Source organism: Panulirus ornatus, chromosome 43 (assembly GCF_036320965.1).
Source record: "Panulirus ornatus isolate Po-2019 chromosome 43, ASM3632096v1, whole genome shotgun sequence".
Taxonomy (NCBI): domain Eukaryota; kingdom Metazoa; phylum Arthropoda; class Malacostraca; order Decapoda; family Palinuridae; genus Panulirus; species Panulirus ornatus.
This window is the reverse complement of record NC_092266.1, coordinates 9256973-9279356: the sequence shown is the minus strand read 5'-3', so window position 1 is coordinate 9279356 and position 22384 is coordinate 9256973. Positions and strand designations below refer to the sequence as shown.

General features: G+C 46.6%; 1 protein-coding gene across 3 annotated transcripts in view; it reads left to right on the top strand.

The window, feature by feature from the left end:
- Window positions 1–8376, top strand: part of Reck (Reversion-inducing-cysteine-rich protein with kazal motifs) — a 165829-nt gene extending 157453 nt beyond the window's left edge. For all 3 annotated transcript variants that reach the window (XM_071686912.1, XM_071686913.1, XM_071686911.1), the window contains 2 exons: window positions 1127–1299; window positions 7720–8376. In XM_071686912.1, coding sequence (XP_071543013.1) covers window positions 1127–1299; window positions 7720–8179 — 633 coding nt within the window. In that variant the 3' untranslated portion in view covers window positions 8180–8376. The remainder of the gene's footprint in view (window positions 1–1126; window positions 1300–7719) is intronic.
- The last annotated feature ends 14008 nt before the right edge of the window (window positions 8377–22384 follow it).

Sequence of the window (22384 nt, the reverse complement as noted above, 5' to 3'; positions counted from 1 at the left end):
TGTGGAGGGCTAAGTGGACCAACATGACTGACTCATGTGGAGGGCTATGTGGACCAACATGACTGACTCATATGGAGGGCTATGTGGACCAACATGAGTGACTCATATGGAGGGCTATGTGGGCCAACATGACTGACTCGTATGGATGGCTATGTGGACCAACATGAGTGACTCATATGGAGGGCTATGTGGACCAACATGACTGACTCATATGGAGGGCTATGTGGACCAACATGAGTGACTCATATGGAGGGCTATGTGGACCAACATGACTGACTCATATGGAGGGCTATGTGGACCAACTTGAGTGACACATATGGAGGGCTATGTGGACCAACATGAGTGACTCATATGGAGGGCTATGTGGACCAACATGACTGACTCATATGGAGGGCTATGTGGACCAACATGAGTGACTCATATGGAGGGCTATGTGGACCAACATGACTGACTCATATGGAGGGCTATGTGGACCAACATGAGTGACTCATATGGAGGGCTATGTGGACCAACATGACTGACTCATATGGAGGGCTATGTGGACCAACATGACTGACTCATATGGAGGGCTATGTGGACCAACATGACTGACTCATATGGAGGGCTATGTGGACCAACATGAGTGACTCATATGGAGGGCTATGTGGACCAACATGACTGACTCATATGGAGGGCTATGTGGACCAACATGACTGACTCATATGGAGGGCTATGTGGACCAACATGACTGACTCATATGGAGGGCTATGTGGACCAACATGACTGACTCATATGGAGGGCTATGTGGACCAACATGACTGACTCATATGGAGGGCTATGTGGACCAACATGACTGACTCATATGGAGGGCTATGTGGACCAACATGAGTGACTCATATGGAGGGCTATGTGGACCAACATGACTGACTCATATGGAGGGCTATGTGGACCAACATGACTGACTCATATGGAGGGCTATGTGGACCAACATGACTGACTCATATGGAGGGCTATGTGGACCAACATGACTGACTCATATGGAGGGCTATGTGGACCAACATGACTGACTCATATGGAGGGCTATGTGGACCAACATGAGTGACTCGTTGCCCAAAAGTTTTAATACCTTTTTCTTTGTTTATTGCAGAGTCGATGTTCGCTGTCTGGAGTGGTGTGTGGGCGTGACGGGCGGTCATGGGCGTCAGAGTGCCAGGCTCACGCCCATCACGTCCCGGTTGACTACCTGGGGCCCTGCAGAGGCGTGGGGGTTCCAGGGGCCTCGTGCCCCAGCGTCTCCTGCCCCGCCCCACCTCACCTTAGGTTTGTAACATCCTTCAAACTACGTTATATTATCATACTTAACAACATGTTCATCTGTTACTTGTGTGCATGACAGTGTTACTTGTGTGCATGACAGTGTTACTTGTGTGCATGACAGTGTTACTTGTGTGCATGACAGTGTTACTTGTGTGCATGACAGTGTTACTTGTGTATATGACAGTGTTACTTGTGTGCATGACAGTGTTACTTGTGTATATGACAGTGTTACTTGTGTATATGACAGTGTTACTTGTGTGCATGACAGTGTTACTTGTGTATATGACAGTGTTACTTGTGTGCATGACAGTGTTACTTGTGTATATGACAGTGTTACTTGTGTGCATGACAGTGTTACTTGTGTATATGACAGTGTTACTTGTGTATATGACAGTGTTACTTGTGTGCATGACAGTGTTACTTGTGTATATGACAGTGTTACTTGTGTGCATGACAGTGTTACTTGTGTATATGACAGTGTTACTTGTGTGCATGACAGTGTTACTTGTGTGCATGACAGTGTTACTTGTGTATATGACAGTGTTACTTGTGTGCATGACAGTGTTACTTGTGTATATGACAGTGTTACTTGTGTGCATGACAGTGTTACTTGTGTGCATGACAGTGTTACTTGTGTGCATGACAGTGTTACTTGTGTGCATGACAGTGTTACTTGTGTGCATGACAGTGTTACTTGTGTGCATGACAGTGTTACTTGTGTGCATGACAGTGTTACTTGTGTGCATGACAGTGTTACTTGTGTATATGACAGTGTTACTTGTGTGCATGACAGTGTTACTTGTGTATATGACAGTGTTACTTGTGTGCATGACAGTGTTACTTGTGTATATGACAGTGTTACTTGTGTGCATGACAGTGTTACTTGTGTATATGACAGTGTTACTTGTGTATATGACAGTGTTACTTGTGTGCATGACAGTGTTACTTGTGTATATGACAGTGTTACTTGTGTGCATGACAGTGTTACTTGTGTATATGACAGTGTTACTTGTGTGCATGACAGTGTTACTTGTGTGCATGACAGTGTTACTTGTGTGCATGACAGTGTTACTTGTGTGCATGACAGTGTTACTTGTGTGCATGACAGTGTTACTTGTGTGCATGACAGTGTTACTTGTGTGCATGACAGTGTTACTTGTGTATATGACAGTGTTACTTGTGTGCATGACAGTGTTACTTGTGTATATGACAGTGTTACTTGTGTGCATGACAGTGTTACTTGTGTATATGACAGTGTTACTTGTGTGCATGACAGTGTTACTTGTGTATATGACAGTGTTACTTGTGTGCATGACAGTGTTACTTGTGTATATGACAGTGTTACTTGTGTATATGACAGTGTTACTTGTGTGCATGACAGTGTTACTTGTGTGCATGACAGTGTTACTTGTGTGCATGACAGTGTTACTTGTGTGCATGACAGTGTTACTTGTGTGCATGACAGTGTTACTTGTGTGCATGACAGTGTTACTTGTGTATATGACAGTGTTACTTGTGTGCATGACAGTGTTACTTGTGTGTATGACAGTGTTACTTGTGTGCATGACAGTGTTACTTGTGTGCATGACAGTGTTACTTGTGTGCATGACAGTGTTACTTGTGTGCATGACAGTGTTACTTGTGTGCATGACAGTGTTACTTGTGGTGTGTGGAGCCACACGTCCTTGAGTCACTTATAACCTTAACAACTTGATGGTTGTTACCGTAGGAGTTGTTACTTATGGTTGGTTGGTCGGCTTGTGACGAGTAGATTAAGATTGTCTGTCAGTAACAACCATCAACCAACTACCAGTCACGAACATAGGAGTCAAGTGGTTATGTGAGACAACATCACTTTTATGTGACCCTTGAACCACATCACTTGTATGTGATCTTTGACCCACATCACTTTTATGTGACCCTTGAACCACATCACTTGTATGTGATCTTTGAACCACATCACTTTTATGTGACCCTTGAACCACATCACTTGTATGTGACCTTTGAACCACATCACTTGTATGTGATCTTTGACCCACATCACTTTTATGTGACCCTTGAACCACATCACTTGTATGTGATCTTTGACCCACATCACTTGTATGTGACCCTTGAACCACATCACTTGTATGTGATCTTTGACCCACATCACTTGTATGTGACCCTTGAACCACATCACTTGTATGTGACCCTTGAACCACATCACTTGTATGTGATCTTTGACCCACATCACTTGTATGTGACCCTTGAACCACATCACTTGTATGTGATCTTTGACCCACATCACTTGTATGTGACCCTTGAACCACATCACTTGTATGTGATCTTTGACCCACATCACTTGTATGTGACCCTTGAACCACATCACTTGTATGTGACCCTTGAACCACATCACTTGTATGTGACCCTTGAACCACATCACTTGTATGTGACCCTTGAACCACATCACTTGTATGTGATCTTTGACCCATATCACTTGTATGTGATCTTTGACCCATATCACTTGTATGTGACCCTTGAACCACATCACTTGTATGTGACCCTTGAACCACATCACTTGTATGTGACCCTTGAACCACATCACTTGTATGTGACCCTTGAACCACATCACTTGTATGTGACCCTTGAACCACATCACTTGTATGTGATCTTTGACCCATATCACTTGTATGTGACCCTTGAACCACATCACTTGTATGTGACCTTTGAACCACATCACTTGTATGTGACCTTTGAACCACATCACTTGTATGTGACCCTTGAACCACGTCACTTGTATGTGATCTTTGAACCACATCACTTGTATGTGACCCTTGAACCACATCACTTGTATGTGACCTTTGAACCACATCACTTGTATGTGATCTTTGACCCACATCACTTGTATGTGACCCTTGAACTACATCACTTGTATGTGACCTTTGAACCACATCACTTGTATGTGACCTTTGAACCACATCACTTGTATGTGATCTTTGACCGACATCACTTGTATGTGATCCTTGAACCACATCAATTGTATGTGACCCTTGAACCACATCACTTATATGTGATCTTTGACCCACATCACTTGTATGTGACCCTTGAACCACATCACTTGTATGTGACCCTTGAACCACATCACTTGTATGTGATCTTTGACCCACATCACTTGTATGTGACCCTTGAACCACATCACTTGTATGTGACCTTTGAACCACATCACTTGTATGTGACCTTGAACCACATCACTTGTATGTGACCTTTGAACCACATCACTTGTATGTGACCTTGAACCACATCACTTGTATGTGACCTTTGAACCACATCACTTGTATGTGATCATTGACCCACATCACTTGTATGTGACCCTTGAACCACATCACTTGTATGTGATCTTTGACCACATCACTTGTATGTGACCTTGACCACATCACTTGTATGTGACCCTTGAACACATCACTTGTATGTGATCCTTTGACCCACATCACTTGTATGTGACCCTTGAACCACATCACTTGTATGTGATCTTTGACCCACATCACTTGTATGTGACCCTTGAACCACATCACTTGTATGTGATCTTTGACCCACATCACTTGTATGTGACCCTTGAACCACATCACTTGTATGTGACCCTTGAACCACATCACTTGTATGTGACCCTTGAACCACATCACTTGTATGTGACCTTTGAACCACATCACTTGTATGTGATCCTTTGACCACTATCACTTGTATGTGATCTTTGACCCACTATCACTTGTATGTGACCCTTGAACCACATCACTTGTATGTGACCCTTGAACCACATCACTTGTATGTGACCCTTGAACCACATCACTTGTATGTGACCCTTGAACCACATCACTTGTATGTGACCCTTGAACCACATCACTTGTATGTGATCTTTGACCCATATCACTTGTATGTGACCCTTGAACCACATCACTTGTATGTGACCTTTGAACCACATCACTTGTATGTGACCTTTGAACCACATCACTTGTATGTGACCCTTGAACCACGTCACTTGTATGTGATCTTTGAACCACATCACTTGTATGTGACCCTTGAACCACATCACTTGTATGTGACCTTTGAACCACATCACTTGTATGTGATCTTTGACCCACATCACTTGTATGTGACCCTTGAACTACATCACTTGTATGTGACCTTTGAACCACATCACTTGTATGTGACCTTTGAACCACATCACTTGTATGTGATCTTTGACCGACATCACTTGTATGTGATCCTTGAACCACATCAATTGTATGTGACCCTTGAACCACATCACTTATATGTGATCTTTGACCCACATCACTTGTATGTGACCCTTGAACCACATCACTTGTATGTGACCCTTGAACCACATCACTTGTATGTGATCTTTGACCCACATCACTTGTATGTGACCCTTGAACCACATCACTTGTATGTGACCTTTGAACCACATCACTTGTATGTGACCTTTGAACCACATCACTTGTATGTGACCCTTGAACCACATCACTTGTATGTGACCTTTGAACCACATCACTTGTATGTGACCTTTGAACCACATCACTTGTATGTGATCTTTGACCCACATCACTTGTATGTGACCCTTGAACCACATCACTTGTATGTGACCCTTGAACCACATTACTTATATGTGATCTTTGACCCACATCACTTGTATGTGACCCTTGAACCACATCACTTGTATGTGACCCTTGAACCACATCACTTGTATGTGACCCTTGAACCACATCACTTGTATGTGACCCTTGAACCACATCACTTATATGTGATCTTTGAACCGCATCACTTGTATGTGATCTTTGACCCACATCACTTGTATGTGACCCTTGAACCACATCACTTGTATGTGACCCTTGAACCACATCACTTGTAAGTGATCTTTGAACCACAACACTTGTATGTGATCTTTGAACCACATCACTTGTATGTGACCCTTGAACCACATCACTTGTATGTACCCCTTGAACCACGTCACTTGTATGTGATCTTTGACCCACATCACTTGTATGTGACCCTTGAACCACATCACGTGTATGTGACCCTTGAACCACATCACGTGTATGTGACCCTTGAACCACATCACTTGTATGTGACCCTTGAACCACATCACTTATATGTGATCTTTGAACCACATCACTTGTATGTGATCTTTGAACCACATCACTTGTATGTGACCCTTGAACCACATCACTTGTATGTGACCCTTGAACCACATCACTTGTATGTGACCCTTGAACCACATCACTTGTATGTGACCCTTGAACCACATCACTTGTATGTGACCCTTGAACCACATCACTTGTATGTGACCCTTGAACCACATCACTTGTATGTGACCTTTGAACCACATCACTTGTATGTGACCCTGAACCACATCACTTGTATGTGACATAAGTATACTTACGTAAGTAGGAGAGATGGCCAGAGAGCGTTATTGGATTACATATTAATTGATAGGCGTGCGAAAGAGAGACTTTTGGATGTTAATGTGCTGAGAGGTGCAACTGGAGGGATGTCTGATCATTATCTTGTGGAGGCTAAGGTGAAGATTTGTAGAGGTTTTCAGAAGAGAAGAGAGAATGTTGGGGTGAAGAGGGTGGTGAGAGTAAGTGAGCTTGGGAAGGAGACTTGTGTGAGGAAGTACCAGGAGAGACTGAGTGCAGAATGGAAAAAGGTGAGAGCAAAGGAAGTAAGGGGAGTGGGGGAGGAATGGGATGTATTTAGGGAATCAGTGATGGATTGCGCAAAAGATGCTTGTGGCATGAGAAGCGTGGGAGGTGGGCAGATTAGAAAGGGGAGTGAGTGGTGGGATGAAGAAGTAAGATTATTAGTGAAAGAGAAGAGAGAGGCATTTGGACGATTTTTGCAGGGAAATAATGCAAATGACTGGGAGATGTATGAAAGAAAGAGGCAGGAGGTCAAAAGAAAGGTGCAAGAGATGAAAAAGATGGCAAATGAGAGTTGGGGTGAGAGAGTATCATTAGATTTTAGGGATAATAAAAAGGTGTTTTGGAAGGAGGTAAATATAGTGCGTAAGACAAGGGAGCAAATGGGATCTTCAGTGAAGGGGGCTAATGGGGAGGCGATAACAAGTAGTAGTGATGTGAGAAGGAGATGGAGTGAGTATTTTGAAGGTTTGTTGAATGTGATTGATGATAGAGTGGCAGATGTGGGGTGTTTTGGTCGAGATGGTGTGCAAAGTGAGAGGGTTAGGGAAAATGATTTGGTGAACAGAGAAGAGGTAGTAAAAGCTTTGCGGAAGATGAAAGCCGGCAAGGCAGCGGGTTTGGATGGTATTGCAGTGTGCATATGTGTGTGTGTGTGTGTGTGTGTGTGTGTGTGTGTGTGTGTGTGTGTGTGTGTGTGTGTGTGTGTATGTCATCATAACCACGCCACATGTGTTCGTTCCTGCAGGTGTGTGGGCGTGGAGTCATCTGGGTGGTGCTGTGGGCGGGTGTGTGGGGGCGGCCTGTCTCTCTCCTGGTCTTCCAGGGCGGTGGAGGTAGCGGCTGTCACTCTACCCACCCACCGCCCACTCACCGTAGCCGCCCTGGTGGCCACCCTTGCCGCCCAAGTTGACGTGTCTGAGTGTCAGGTGTGGGGCCACCTGACACTTGAGGGCCACCTGCTGGTGCTGGTCACACCCACAGCCTGGCACACACCTGACCCGCCACCCTTAGTGTCATCTGCTTGTGTTGTGGAGGCAGAGCGTCTGGCAGGTGTGGTGGTCACACGTTCCCCTCGCCTCCTCTCCACCCTGCCAGCTGCCACCCTCACCCTGGCCGCCCCTGCTCACACCAGCTCCTCCCCTGCTCCTGCCCAGCCACTCTGCATCATCACGGTTCTCCTGGCAATGGCACGGTGCCTCCTGTAGCCGGTCCCGGATACGTAGTGTAGTGAACACATCATGGATAACCCGGCTCTTGTAGCCGGTCCCGGATACATAATGTAGTGAACACATCATGGATAACCCGGCTCCTGTAGCCGGTCCCGGATACATAATGTAGTGAACACATCATGGATAACCCGGCTCCTGTAGCCGGTCCCAGATACATAATGTAGTGAACACATCATGGATAACCCGGCTCCTGTAGCCGGTCCCGGATACATAATGTAGTGAACACATCATGGATAACCCGGCTCCTGTAGCCGGTCCCAGATACATACTGTAGTGAACACATCATGGATAACCCGGCTCCTGTAGCCGGTCCCGGATACATACTGTAGTGAACACATCATGGATAACCCGGCTCCTGTAGCCGGTCCCGGATACATACTGTAGTGAACACATCATGGATAACCCGGCTCCTGTAGCCGGTCCCGGATACATAATGTAGTGAACACATCATGGATAACCCGGCTCCTGTAGCCGGTCCCGGATACATAATGTAGTGAACACATCATGGATAACCCGGCTCCTGTAGCCGGTCCCGGATACATAATGTAGTGAACACATCATGGATAACCCGGCTCCTGTAGCCGGTCCCGGATACATAATGTAGTGAACACATCATGGATAACCCGGCTCCTGTAGCCGGTCCCGGATACATAATGTAGTGAACACATCATGGATAACCCGGCTCCTGTAGCCGGTCCCGGATACATAATGTAGTGAACACATCATGGATAACCCGGCTCCTGTAGCCGGTCCCGGATACATAATGTAGTGAACACATCATGGATAACCCGGCTCCTGTAGCCGGTCCCGGATACATAATGTAGTGAACACATCATGGATAACCCGGCTCCTGTAGCCGGTCCCGGATACATAATGTAGTGAACACATCATGGATAACCCGGCTCCTGTAGCCGGTCCCGGATACATACTGTAGTGAACACATCATGGATGTTGACTGACTGATGTGACGATGTGTAGCCAAGGTGTGGTGCCCACTGACTGTGTCCAAGACTCAGCAGTCAACACTTACCTCAACTTCCATGTTGGATGTGGTTAACCAACTGATAACCAAGTGACACTGAGACGACACTGTCCAGCTGGTGTGTGCCACCTGACCTTCAGTATTATGACCTCAGTATGTACCAGAGGGTCAGCAGCTGGTGCTGGTGTCATGGCAAGCACTAGTATGTACCAGAGGGTCAGCAGCTGGTGCTGGTGTCATGGTAAGCACTAGTATGTACCAGAGGGTCAGCAGCTGGTGCTGGTGTCATGGTAAGCACTAGTATGTACCAGATGGTCAGCAGCTGGTGCTGGTGTCATGGTAAGCACTAGTATGTACCAGAGGGTCAGCAGCTGGTGCTGGTGTCATGACAGGCACTAGTATGTACCAGAGGGTCAGCAGCTGGTGCTGATGTCATGGCAAGCACTAGTATGTACCAGAGGGTCAGCAGCTGGTGCTGGTGTCATGGCAGGCACTAGTATGTACCAGAGGGTCAGCAGCTGGTGCTGATGTCATGGCAAGCACTAGTATGTACCAGAGGGTCAGCAGCTGGTGCTGGTGTCATGACAGGCACTAGTATGTACCAGAGGGTCAGCAGCTGGTGCTGGTGTCATGACAGGCACTAGTATGTACCAGAGGGTCAGCAGCTGGTGCTGGTGTCATGACAAGCACTAGTATGTACCAGAGGGTCAGCAGCTGGTGCTGGTGTCATGGTAAGCACTAGTATGTACCAGAGGGTCAGCAGCTGGTGCTGGTGTCATGGTAAGCACTAGTATGTACCAGATGGTCAGCAGCTGGTGCTGGTGTCATGGTAAGCACTAGTATGTACCAGAGGGTCAGCAGCTGGTGCTGGTGTCATGACAGGCACTAGTATGTACCAGAGGGTCAGCAGCTGGTGCTGATGTCATGGCAAGCACTAGTATGTACCAGAGGGTCAGCAGCTGGTGCTGGTGTCATGGCAGGCACTAGTATGTACCAGAGGGTCAGCAGCTGGTGCTGGTGTCATGGCAAGCACTAGTATGTACCAGAGGGTCAGCAGCTGGTGCTGGTGTCATGGCAAGCACTAGTATGTACCAGAGGGTCAGCAGCTGGTGCTGGTGTCATGACAGGCACCAGTATGTACCAGAGGGTCAGCAGCTGGTGCTGGTGTCATGACAGGCACTAGTATGTACCAGAGGGTCAGCAGCTGGTGCTGATGTCATGGCAAGCACTAGTATGTACCAGAGGGTCAGCAGCTGGTGCTGGTGTCATGGCAAGCACTAGTATGTACCAGAGGGTCAGCAGCTGGTGCTGGTGTCATGACAGGCACCAGTATGTACCAGAGGGTCAGCAGCTGGTGCTGGTGTCATGGACAGGCACTAGTATGTACCAGAGGGTCAGCAGCTGGTGCTGATGTCATGGCAAGCACTAGTATGTACCAGAGGGTCAGCAGCTGGTGCTGGTGTCATGGCAAGCACTAGTATGTACCAGATGGTCAGCAGCTGGTGCTGGTGTCATGGCAAGCACTAGTATGTACCAGATGGTCAGCAGCTGGTGCTGGTGTCATGACAGGCACTAGTATGTACCAGAGGGTCAGCAGCTGGTGCTGGTGTCATGACAGGCACCAGTATGTACCAGAGGGTCAGCAGCTGGTGCTGGTGTCATGACAGGCACCAGTATGTACCAGAGGGTCAGCAGCTGGTGCTGGTGTCATGGCAAGCACTAGTATGTACCAGAGGGTCAGCAGCTGGTGCTGATGTCATGGCAAGCACTAGTATGTACCAGAGGGTCAGCAGCTGGTGCTGGTGTCATGACAGGCACCAGTATGTACCAGAGGGTCAGCAGCTGGTGCTGGTGTCATGACAGGCACCAGTATGTACCAGAGGGTCAGCAGCTGGTGCTGGTGTCATGGCAAGCACTAGTATGTACCAGAGGGTCAGCAGCTGGTGCTGGTGTCATGACAGCACTAGTATGTACCATGAGTAGTGTGCTGATGCATGGCATGAGTGTACATAGTCCACTGTGCTGTGCTGGCAAGCACTAGTAGACCATGGTGCACACTTGCTGTGTCATGAAGCACTAGTAGACCGAGGGCACAGCTGGTGCTGGGCATGCAGCCTGTATGTCCATAGAATGAGACAGTGAAGGAACTAGAATAGCCAGAGGGTCAGAGTGTGTGAGTGTCATACAGACCAGTTTGTACCTAGAGGTCGCAGTGGTGGGTGCTCATGAAAGCAGGTACAGACGGTGAGCAGGTGGAGCATCACCTTCCAAATGTGCCTCATGAAAGTGGTTACAGACGAGTGAGGACGGTGGTAGCATCACCTCACAACTTGTGCCTCATGAAGCTGGTACAGACAGTGGAGCAGTGGAGCATCACCTCCAACCCTGTGCCTCATGAAGCTGGTACAGCGACGTGAGGGCAGGTGAGCATCACCTCACAACATTGCCTCATGAAAGCTGGTACAGACGAGTGAGGCAGGTGGAGCATCACCTCACAACTTGTGCCTCATGAAAGCTGGTACAGACGAGTGAGGCAGGTGGAGCATCACCTCACAACATGTGCCTCATGAAAGCTGGTACAGACGAGTGAGGCAGGTGGAGCATCACCTCACAACTTGTGCCTCATGAAAGCTGGTACAGACGAGTGAGGCAGGTGGAGCATCACCTCACAACTTGTGCCTCATGAAAGCTGGTACAGACGAGTGAGGCAGGTGGAGCATCACCTCACAACTTGTGCCTCATGAAAGCTGGTACAGACGAGTGAGGCAGGTGGAGCATCACCTCACAACTTGTGCCTCATGAAAGCTGGTACAGACGAGTGAGGCAGGTGGAGCATCACCTCACAACTTGTGCCTCATGAAAGCTGGTACAGACGAGTGAGGCAGGTGGAGCATCACCTCACAACTTGTGCCTCATGAAAGCTGGTACAGACGAGTGAGGCAGGTGGAGCATCACCTCACAACTTGTGCCTCATGAAAGCTGGTACAGACGAGTGAGGCAGGTGGAGCATCACCTCACAACTTGTGCCTCATCTCCACACTCACTCTACCTCATCATGGTTCTCCAGGTCTAACAATATCACGAAGAACTTGTTACATCTACGACCTACCTTGTTCACTATGTGTTGTGTAGCTTTAATGAGACGATGTTAGAAGACAGGTACACATACACACACACACACACACACACACATACACACACGCACACATACACACATACACACACACACATACACACACATGGTGTGGTAGGTCACTTGCCCTCGTCCTGCTGGTACTCCACTATCCACACACCTGACCTAAAGTCACTAAGAATCCAAACCAAAGATAATCCTTTGTTGATAGATTACAAATCCCTTCCTGGCGGTCGTTTATCACACCTTTACCATTACAACTACTGTGTTGTTATGACTGGCTGGTCACGCCCCTCATCCCTGTCTGGTTGCCATCTGAGCTGGGGAGAGTAAGTCCCCACCTCACCTCCTCCTTCTTGTTACCTGCAGTTGTAATGTTGTTATGATCTGGCCAGTCGAGGTTGTAGGCCATGGTACAGCAGCATTACAGTGCTACGCTCTCCTAACGCCAGCTGGTACGTGTGGAGGTGGATGTGTCTTGTTCAGCCAGCTGGTCTGACAACCATGTTCAATGTTATTGTAAATTTATGATTATAATTATGTAATACATTCAGGATGCTAGTTAGAGTAAGTTATTATAATAATGATAACTATTGTGCTCTTCATGAAGGAGTGTCATAACGGGTAGTTTTAATGGTGCCATAATATATAACCATAGTAGTTAAGGATTATGTCATGTATGTTAATGTATGATGGATGCAGGAGTGAGACGAGGCCGGCCACACACAGCAGCAGCATAATGAGGCACACCATCTGTGTCTGACTAGTCTTATATATCATTTTGTTTCATCTGTTATCATTGTGATAATCTAAGGAAGATATCATCATATATTGTGATCCTGGCAGCAACTGCACCAGTGATCATTACAACACATGGTGACAACAACCATCACAACACATGGTGACAACAACCATTACAACACATGGTGACAACAACCATTACAACACATGGTGACAACAACCATCACAACACATGGTGACAACAACCATTACAACACATGGTGACAACAACCATCACAACACATGGTGACAACAACCATCACAACACATGGTGACAACAACCATCACAACACATGGTGACAACAACCATCACAACACATGGTGACAACAACCATCACAACACATGGTGACAACAACCATTACAACACATGGTGACAACAACCATTACAACACATGGTGACAACAACCATCACAACACATGGTGACAACAACCATTACAACACATGGTGACAACAACCATCACAACACATGGTGACAACAACCATCACAACACATGGTGACAACAACCATTACAACACATGGTGACAACAACCATTACAACACATGGTGACAACAACCATCACAACACATGGTGACAACAACCATTACAACACATGGTGACAACAACCATCACAACACATGGTGACAACAACCATCACAACACATGGTGACAACAACCATCACAACACATGGTGACAACAACCATCACAACACATGGTGACAACAACCATTACAACACATGGTGACAACAACCATCACAACACATGGTGACAACAACCATTACAACACATGGTGACAACAACCATCACAACACATGGTGACAACAACCATCACAACACATGGTGACAACAACCATTACAACACATGGTGACAACAACCATTACAACACATGGTGACAACAACCATCACAACACATGGGGACAACAACCATCACAACACATGGTGACAACAACCATTACAACACATGGTGACAACAACCATCACAACACATGGTGACAACAACCATCACAACACATGGTGACAACAACCATTACAACACATGGTGACAACAACCATCACAACACATGGTGACAACAACCATCACAACACATGGTGACAACAACCATCACAACACATGGTGACAACAACCATCACAACACATGGTGACAACAACCATCACAACACATGGTGACAACAACCATCACAACACATGGTGACAACAACCATCACAACACATGGTGACAACAACCATCACAACACATGGTGACAACAACCATTACAACACATGGTGACAACAACCATCACAACACATGGGGACAACAACCATCACAACACATGGGGACAACAACCATCACAACACATGGTGACAACAACCATTACAACACATGGTGACAACAACCATCACAACACATGGTGACAACAACCATTACAACACATGGTGACAACAACCATCACAACACATGGGGACAACAACCATCACAACACATGGTGACAACAACCATCACAACACATGGTGACAACAACCATCACAACACATGGTGACAACAACCAACATATAGTCAGGTCGGGAAACAAATGTGTTGTTCTTGATGGTAACTGACCAGAGTCGCCAGCCAGCAGGGTAAGAGAGATGTGTGGTAATAAAAATAATGTGGTTGAGAGAGCAGAAGAGGATGTATTGATATGGTTTGGGCACATGGAGAGAATGAGTGAGGAAAGATTGACCAAGAGGATATATATGTCGGAGGTGGAGGGAACGAGGAGAAGAGGGAGACCAAATTGGAGGTGGAAAGATGGAGTGAAAAAGATTCTGAGTGATCGGGGCCTGAACATGCAGGAGGGTGAAAGGAGGGCAAGGAATCGAGTGAATTGGAACGATGTGGTATACCGGGGTCGACGTGCTGTCAATGGATTGAACCAGGGTATGTGAAGCGTCTGGGGTAAATCATGGAAAGTTTTGTGGGGCCTGGATTCACTCTATTCCTTGAACGCTTTTCACCCTCCTGTATGTTCAGGCCCCAATCACTCAGAATCTTTTTAACTCCATCCTTCCACTTCCAATTTGGTCTCCCATTTCTCGTTCCCTCCACCTCTGACACATATATCCTCTCTGTCAATCTTTCCTCACTCATTCTCTCCATATGACCAAACTATTTCAAAACACCCTCTTCTGCTCTCTCATCCACAATTTTCCTATTACCACACATCTCTCTTACCCTTACATTACTTACTCGATCAAACCACCTCACACCACACATTGTCCTCAAACATCTCATTTCCAACACATCCACCCTCTTCCGCACAACCCTATCCATAGCCCACGCCTCACAACCATATAACATTGTTGGAACCACTATTCCTTCAAACATACCCATTTTTGCTCTCCGAGATAACGTTCTCGCCTTCCATACATTCTTCATCGCTCCCAGAACCTTCGCCCCCTCCCCCACCCTATGACTCACTTCCGCTTCCATGGTTCCATCCGCTGCCAAATCCACTCCCAGATATAGAAAGCACTTCACTTCCTCCAGTTTTTCTCCATTCAAACTTACCTCCCAATTGACTTGTCCCTCAACCCTACTGTACTTAATAACCTTGCGCTTATTCATATATGTATATATATATATATATATATATATATATATATATATATATATATATATATATATATATATATATATATACATATATAAACTGTGGTAGAGAGGCGTGGACCAGCTGTAAGGACACATGGTATATGATGGTACAAGAGACTGGACCAGAGTGTCAGGTTTAACACTGGCCACACAATCTCTGTCTCCCACAGCACTTACGTCATCCACTTGGTCAATACTCTCTCTTACCATTAAAGGTTTTTCGTTCACGTGTCATAAATATCACCATCCAATTTGAAAGAATAACAAAGGAAATGATGATGAGAGTTTGTATGTAAATATAATGTTGCAGGCAAGTAGGATGGTGCACGGGCCAGTTAACCTTTCTGTCATTATCATACCATTCCATTGTCAACATCTCATCATCATGTTTCTTGTAAGGAAATGAAAATATTTTACTCGTTATTGTTGTTTCTTTCACCTTTCGTAAGCGTAGCGACAAGTTTCGTTAACAAGACTTCGTGAACAAATCTTCGTTAACAAGTCTTCGTTAACAAGTCTTCGTGAACAAGACTTCGTTAGCAAGTCTTCAGTAACAAGTCTTCGTTAACAAGTCTTCGTGAACAAGATTTCGTTAGCAAGTCTTCATTAACAAGTCTTCGTTAACAAGTCCTCGTTAACAAGTTTTTGTTAACAAGACTTCGTTAACAAATTATCGTTAACAAGACTTCGTTAATAAGTCATCGTTAACAAGTCTTCATGAACAAGTCTTTGTTAACAAGACTTCGTTAACAAGTCATCGTTAACAAGTCATCGTTAACAAGTCTTCATCAACAAGGTTTTGTTAGCAAGACTTCGTTAACAAGTCATCGTTAACAAGTCATCGTTAACAAGTCTTCATCAACAAGGTTTTGTTAGCAAGACTTCGTTAACAAGTCATCATTAACAAGACTTCGTTAATAAGTCATCGTTAACAAGTGTTGGTTAACAAGTGTTTCATGTTAATGTTGTGTTCGTGTGCAGTAAGTGCTGGTCAGCAACACAGAATGTGTTGAGCGCCGAGCACTTGGCACATCACCAGACACGTCCATCATCAGCTAACAAACTGACTCCATTATTTACCTCTCTGTAGTCCAGATCCTCACTAGAAAACATGGTCTCACTCTTGCTGACATCAACACTCTTACTTATCACTTACATTTCCTTGACTCGTCCACATTGTAAAACACTTACACAACACAAAGCAACACAACACAGAGCAACACAACACAGCACAAAGCAACACAACACAAAGCAACACAACACAACACAACACAGAGCAACACAAAGCAACACAACACAACACAAAGCAACACAACACAGAGCAACACATCACAGAGCAACACATCACAGAGCAACACAACACAACACAACACAAAGCAACACAACACAAAGCAACACAACACAACACAAAGCAACACCAAACAACACAACACAAAGCAACACAACACAACACAAAGCAACACAACACACCACAAAGCAACACAACACAGAGCAACACAACATAACACAAAGCAACACAACACAGAGCAACACAACACAACACAAAGCAACACAACACAACACAAAGCAACACAACACAAAGCAACACAACACAAAACAAAGCAACACAACACAACACAAAACAAAGCAACACAACACAACACAAAGCAAAACAACACAACACAAAGCAACACAACACAACACAAAACAACACAACACAACACAACACAAAGCAACACAAAACAACACAACACAAAGCAACGCAACACAACACAAAGCAACACAAAACAATACTAAGCAACACAAAACAACACAACACAAAGCAACACAACACAACACAAAGCAACACAGCACAACACAAAGCAACACAGCACAACACAAAGCAACACAGCACAACACAGACATTTGATTGATAAGTCGACTGATGGGTAGTCGTGGGTACCACTGTGGATGACTGGTGGAGAGTCGTGGGTACCACTGTGGATGACTGGTGGGGAGTCGTGGGTACCACTGTGGATGACTGGTGGAGAGTCGTGGGTACCACTGTGGATGACTGGTGGGTAGTCGTGGGTACCGCTGTGGATGACTGGTGGAGAGTCGTGGGTACCGCTGTGGATGACTGGTGGAGAGTCGTGGGTACCGCTGTGGATGACTGGTGGGTAGTCGTGGGTACCACTGTGGATGACTGGTGGAGAGTCGTGGGTACCACTGTGGATGACTGGTGGGTAGTCGTGGGTACCGCTGTGGACGACTGGTGGAGAGTCGTGGGCACCACTGTGGATGACTAGTGGAGAGTCGTGGGTACCACAGTGGACGACTTGTGGAGAGTCGTGGGTACCACTGTGGATAACTAGTGGAGAGTCGTGGGTACCACTGTGGATAACTGGTGGAGAGTCATGGGTACCACTGTGCATCCGATGACTGATGGGGAGTTGTGGGTACCACTGTGGATGACTGGTGGAGAGTCGTGGGTACCACTGTGGATGACTGGTGGGGAGTCGTGGGTACCACTGTGGATCACAAGTGGAGAGTCGTGGGTACCACTGTGGATAACTAGTGGAGAGTCGTGGGTACCACTGTGGATAACTGGTGGAGAGTCATGGGTACCACTGTGCATCCGATGACTGATGGGGAGTTGTGGGTACCACTGTGGATGACTGGTGGAGAGTCGTGGGTACCACTGTGGATGACTGGTGGGGAGTCGTGGGTACCACTGTGGATGACTGGTGGAGAGTCGTGGGTACCACTGTGCATGACTGGTGGGGAGTCGTGGGTACCACTGTGGATAACTGGTGGAGAGTCGTGGGTACCACTGTGGATGACTGGTGGAGAGTCGTGGGTACCACTGTGGATGACTGGTGGGGAGTCGTGGGTTGTGGTATGTACTGATGATATAACCTCTGTCTCCAGTATGGTGCCAGGTTGTGGTGCCAGGTTGTGGTGCCAGGTTGTGGCGACAGGTTGTGGTGCCAGGTTGTGGTGCCAGGTTGTGGGGCCAGGTTGTGGTGCCAGGTTGTGGTGCCAGGTTGTGGCGCCAGGTTGTGGTGCCAGGTTGTGGTGCCAGGTTGTGGTACCAGGTTGTGGTACCAGGTTGTGGTGCCAGGTTGTGGTACCAGGTTGTGGTACCAGGTTGTGGTGCCAGGTTGTGGTGCCAGGTTGTGGTGCCAGGTTGTGGTACCAGGTTGTGGTACCAGGTTGTGGTGCCAGGATAAGGTCAGTATTGAAGTTGTATGAGGCATTTTGCCTGACACCAGGTAGGAAAACATCCTCCACTGTACACATCTGACAATGTTCATGTCCTCCACTGTACAGATCTGACAATGTTCATGTCCTCCACTGTACACATCTGACAATGTTCATGTCCTCCACTGTACACATTTGACAATGTTCATGTCCTCCACTGTACACATCTGAAAATGTTCATGTCCTCCACTGTACACATCTGATAATGTTCATGTCCTCCACTGTACACATCTGACAATGTTCATGTCCTCCACTGTACACATCTGACAATGTCCTCCACTGTACACATCTGACAATGTTCATGTCTCCACTGTACACATCTGACAATGTTCATGTCCTCCACTGTACACATCTGACAATGTTCATGTCCTCCACTGTACACATCTGACAATGTTCATGTCCTCCACTGTACACATCTGACAATGTTCATGTCCTCCACTGTACACATCTGACAATGTTCATGTCCTCCGCTGTACACATCTGACAATGTTCATGTCCTCCACTGTACACATCTGACAATGTTCATATCCTCCACTGTACACATCTGACAATGTTCATATCCTCCACTGTACACATCTGACAATGTTCATATCCTCCACTGTACACATCTGACAATGTTCATGTCCTCCACTGTACACATCTGATAATGTTCATATCCTCCACTGTACACATCTGACAATGTTCATGTCCTCCACTGTACACATCTGATAATGTTCATATCCTCCACTGTACACATCTGACAATGTTCATGTCCTCCACTGTACACATCTGATAATGTTCATATCCTCCACTGTACATATCTGACAATGTTCATATCCTCCATTGTATACAAATCATCCACCTCATGTACTTGTACAACGTATATCATTATTGTGTGTATATCTAGAGTTTCTAAATTATAATTGTCTCTTAACACACTACATGTGGGGAACATACAACCTGGTTCCTTGAACAAAGATAAGTTTCGGCAAACTTAACTTTCCAGCACAACATACAGGTTGTAGGATTCTAGTACTCGGTTGTAATATAGATAAAAAGAAAATAAAAAACGATTTAATGAACTCCAGCAGCCATACATGTGAACACTTACTTATGATCAAGGTGGGACTGGGCACTTATGATCAAGGTGGGGCTGTACACTTATGATCAAGGTGGAGCTGGACACTTATGATCAAGGTGGGGCTGGGCACTTATGATGAAGGTGGAGCTGGACACTTATGATCAAGGTGGGGCTGTACACTTATGATCAAGGTGGGGCTGTACACTTATGATCAAGGTGGGACTGGACACTTATGATCAAGGTGGGGCTGTACACTTATGATCAAGGTGGAGCTGGACACTTATGATCAAGGTGGGGCTGGGCACTTATGATCAAGGTGGAGCTGGACACTTATGATCAAGGTGGAGCTGGACACTTATGATCAAGGTGGGGCTGTACACTTATGATCAAGGTGGAGCTGGACACTTATGATCAAGGTGGGGCTGGGCACTTATGATCAAGGTGGAGCTGGACACTTATGATCAAGGTGGGGCTGGGCACTTATGATCAAGGTGGAGCTGAACACTTATGATCAAGGTGGAGCTGAACACTTATGATCAAGGTGGAGCTGAACACTTATGATCAAGGTGGAGCTGGACACTTATGATCAAGGTGGGACTGGGCACTTGTGATCAAGGTGGGGCTGTACACTTATGATCAAGATGGAGCTGGACACTTATGATCAAGGTGGGGCTGGGCACTTATGATCAAGGTGGAGCTGGACACTTATGATCAAGGTGGAGCTGAACACTTATGATCAAGGTGGGGCTGGACACTTATGATCAAGGTGGAGCTGGACACTTATGATCAAGGTGGGGCTGGACACTTATGATCAAGGTGGGGCTGGACACTTATGATCAAGGTGGGGCTGGACACTTATGATCAAGGTGGGGCTGGACACTTATGATCAAGGTGGGGCTGGACACTTATGATCAAGGTGGGGCTGGACACTTATGATCAAGGTGGGGCTGGACACTTATGATCAAGGTGGGGCTGGACACTTATGATCAAGGTGGGGCTGGACACTTATGATCAAGGTGGGGCTGGACACTTATGATCAAGGTGGAGCTGGACACTTATGATCAAGGTGGGGCTGGACACTTATGATCAAGGTGGGGCTGGACACTTATGATCAAGGTGGGGCTGGACACTTATGATCAAGGTGGGGCTGGACACTTATGATCAAGGTGGGGCTGGACACTTATGATCAAGGTGGGGCTGGACACTTATGATCAAGGTGGGGCTGGACACTTATGATCAAGGTGGGGCTGGACACTTATGATCAAGGTGGGGCTGGACACTTATGATCAAGGTGGAGCTGGACACTTATGATCAAGGTGGGGCTGGACACTTATGATCAAGGTGGGGCTGGACACTTATGATCAAGGTGGGGCTGGACACTTATGATCAAGGTGGGGCTGGACACTTATGATCAAGGTGGGGCTGGACACTTATGATCAAGGTGGGGCTGGACACTTATGATCAAGGTGGGGCTGGACACTTATGATCAAGGTGGAGCTGGACACTTATGATCAAGGTGGGGCTGGACACTTATGATCAAGGTGGGGCTGGACACTTATGATCAAGGTGGGGCTGGACACTTATGATCAAGGTGGGGCTGGACACTTATGATCAAGGTGGGGCTGGACACTTATGATCAAGGTGGGGCTGGACACTTATGATCAAGGTGGGGCTGGACACTTATGATCAAGGTGGGGCTGGACACTTATGATCAAGGTGGGGCTGGACACTTATGATCAAGGTGGAGCTGGACACTTATGATCAAGGTGGGGCTGGACACTTATGATCAAGGTGGGGCTGGACACTTATGATCAAGGTGGAGCTGGACACTTATGATCAAGGTGGGGCTGGACACTTATGATCAAGGTGGGGCTGGACACTTATGATCAAGGTGGGGCTGGACACTTATGATCAAGGTGGGGCTGGACACTTATGATCAAGGTGGGGCTGGACACTTATGATCAAGGTGGGGCTGGACACTTATGATCAAGGTGGGGCTGGACACTTATGATCAAGGTGGGGCTGGACACTTATGATCAAGGTGGGCTGGACACTTATGATCAAGGTGGGGCTGGACACTTATGATCAAGGTGGGGCTGGACACTTATGATCAAGGTGGGGCTGGACACTTATGATCAAGGTGGGGCTGGACACTTATGATCAAGGTGGGGCTGGACACTTATGATCAAGGTGGGGCTGGACACTTATGATCAAGGTGGGGCTGGACACTTATGATCAAGGTGGGGCTGGACACTTATGATCAAGGTGGGGCTGGACACTTATGATCAAGGTGGAGCTGACACTTATGATCAAGGTGGGGCTGGACACTTATGATCAAGGTGGGGCTGGACACTTATGATCAAGGTGGGGCTGGACACTTATGATCAAGGTGGGGCTGGACACTTATGAT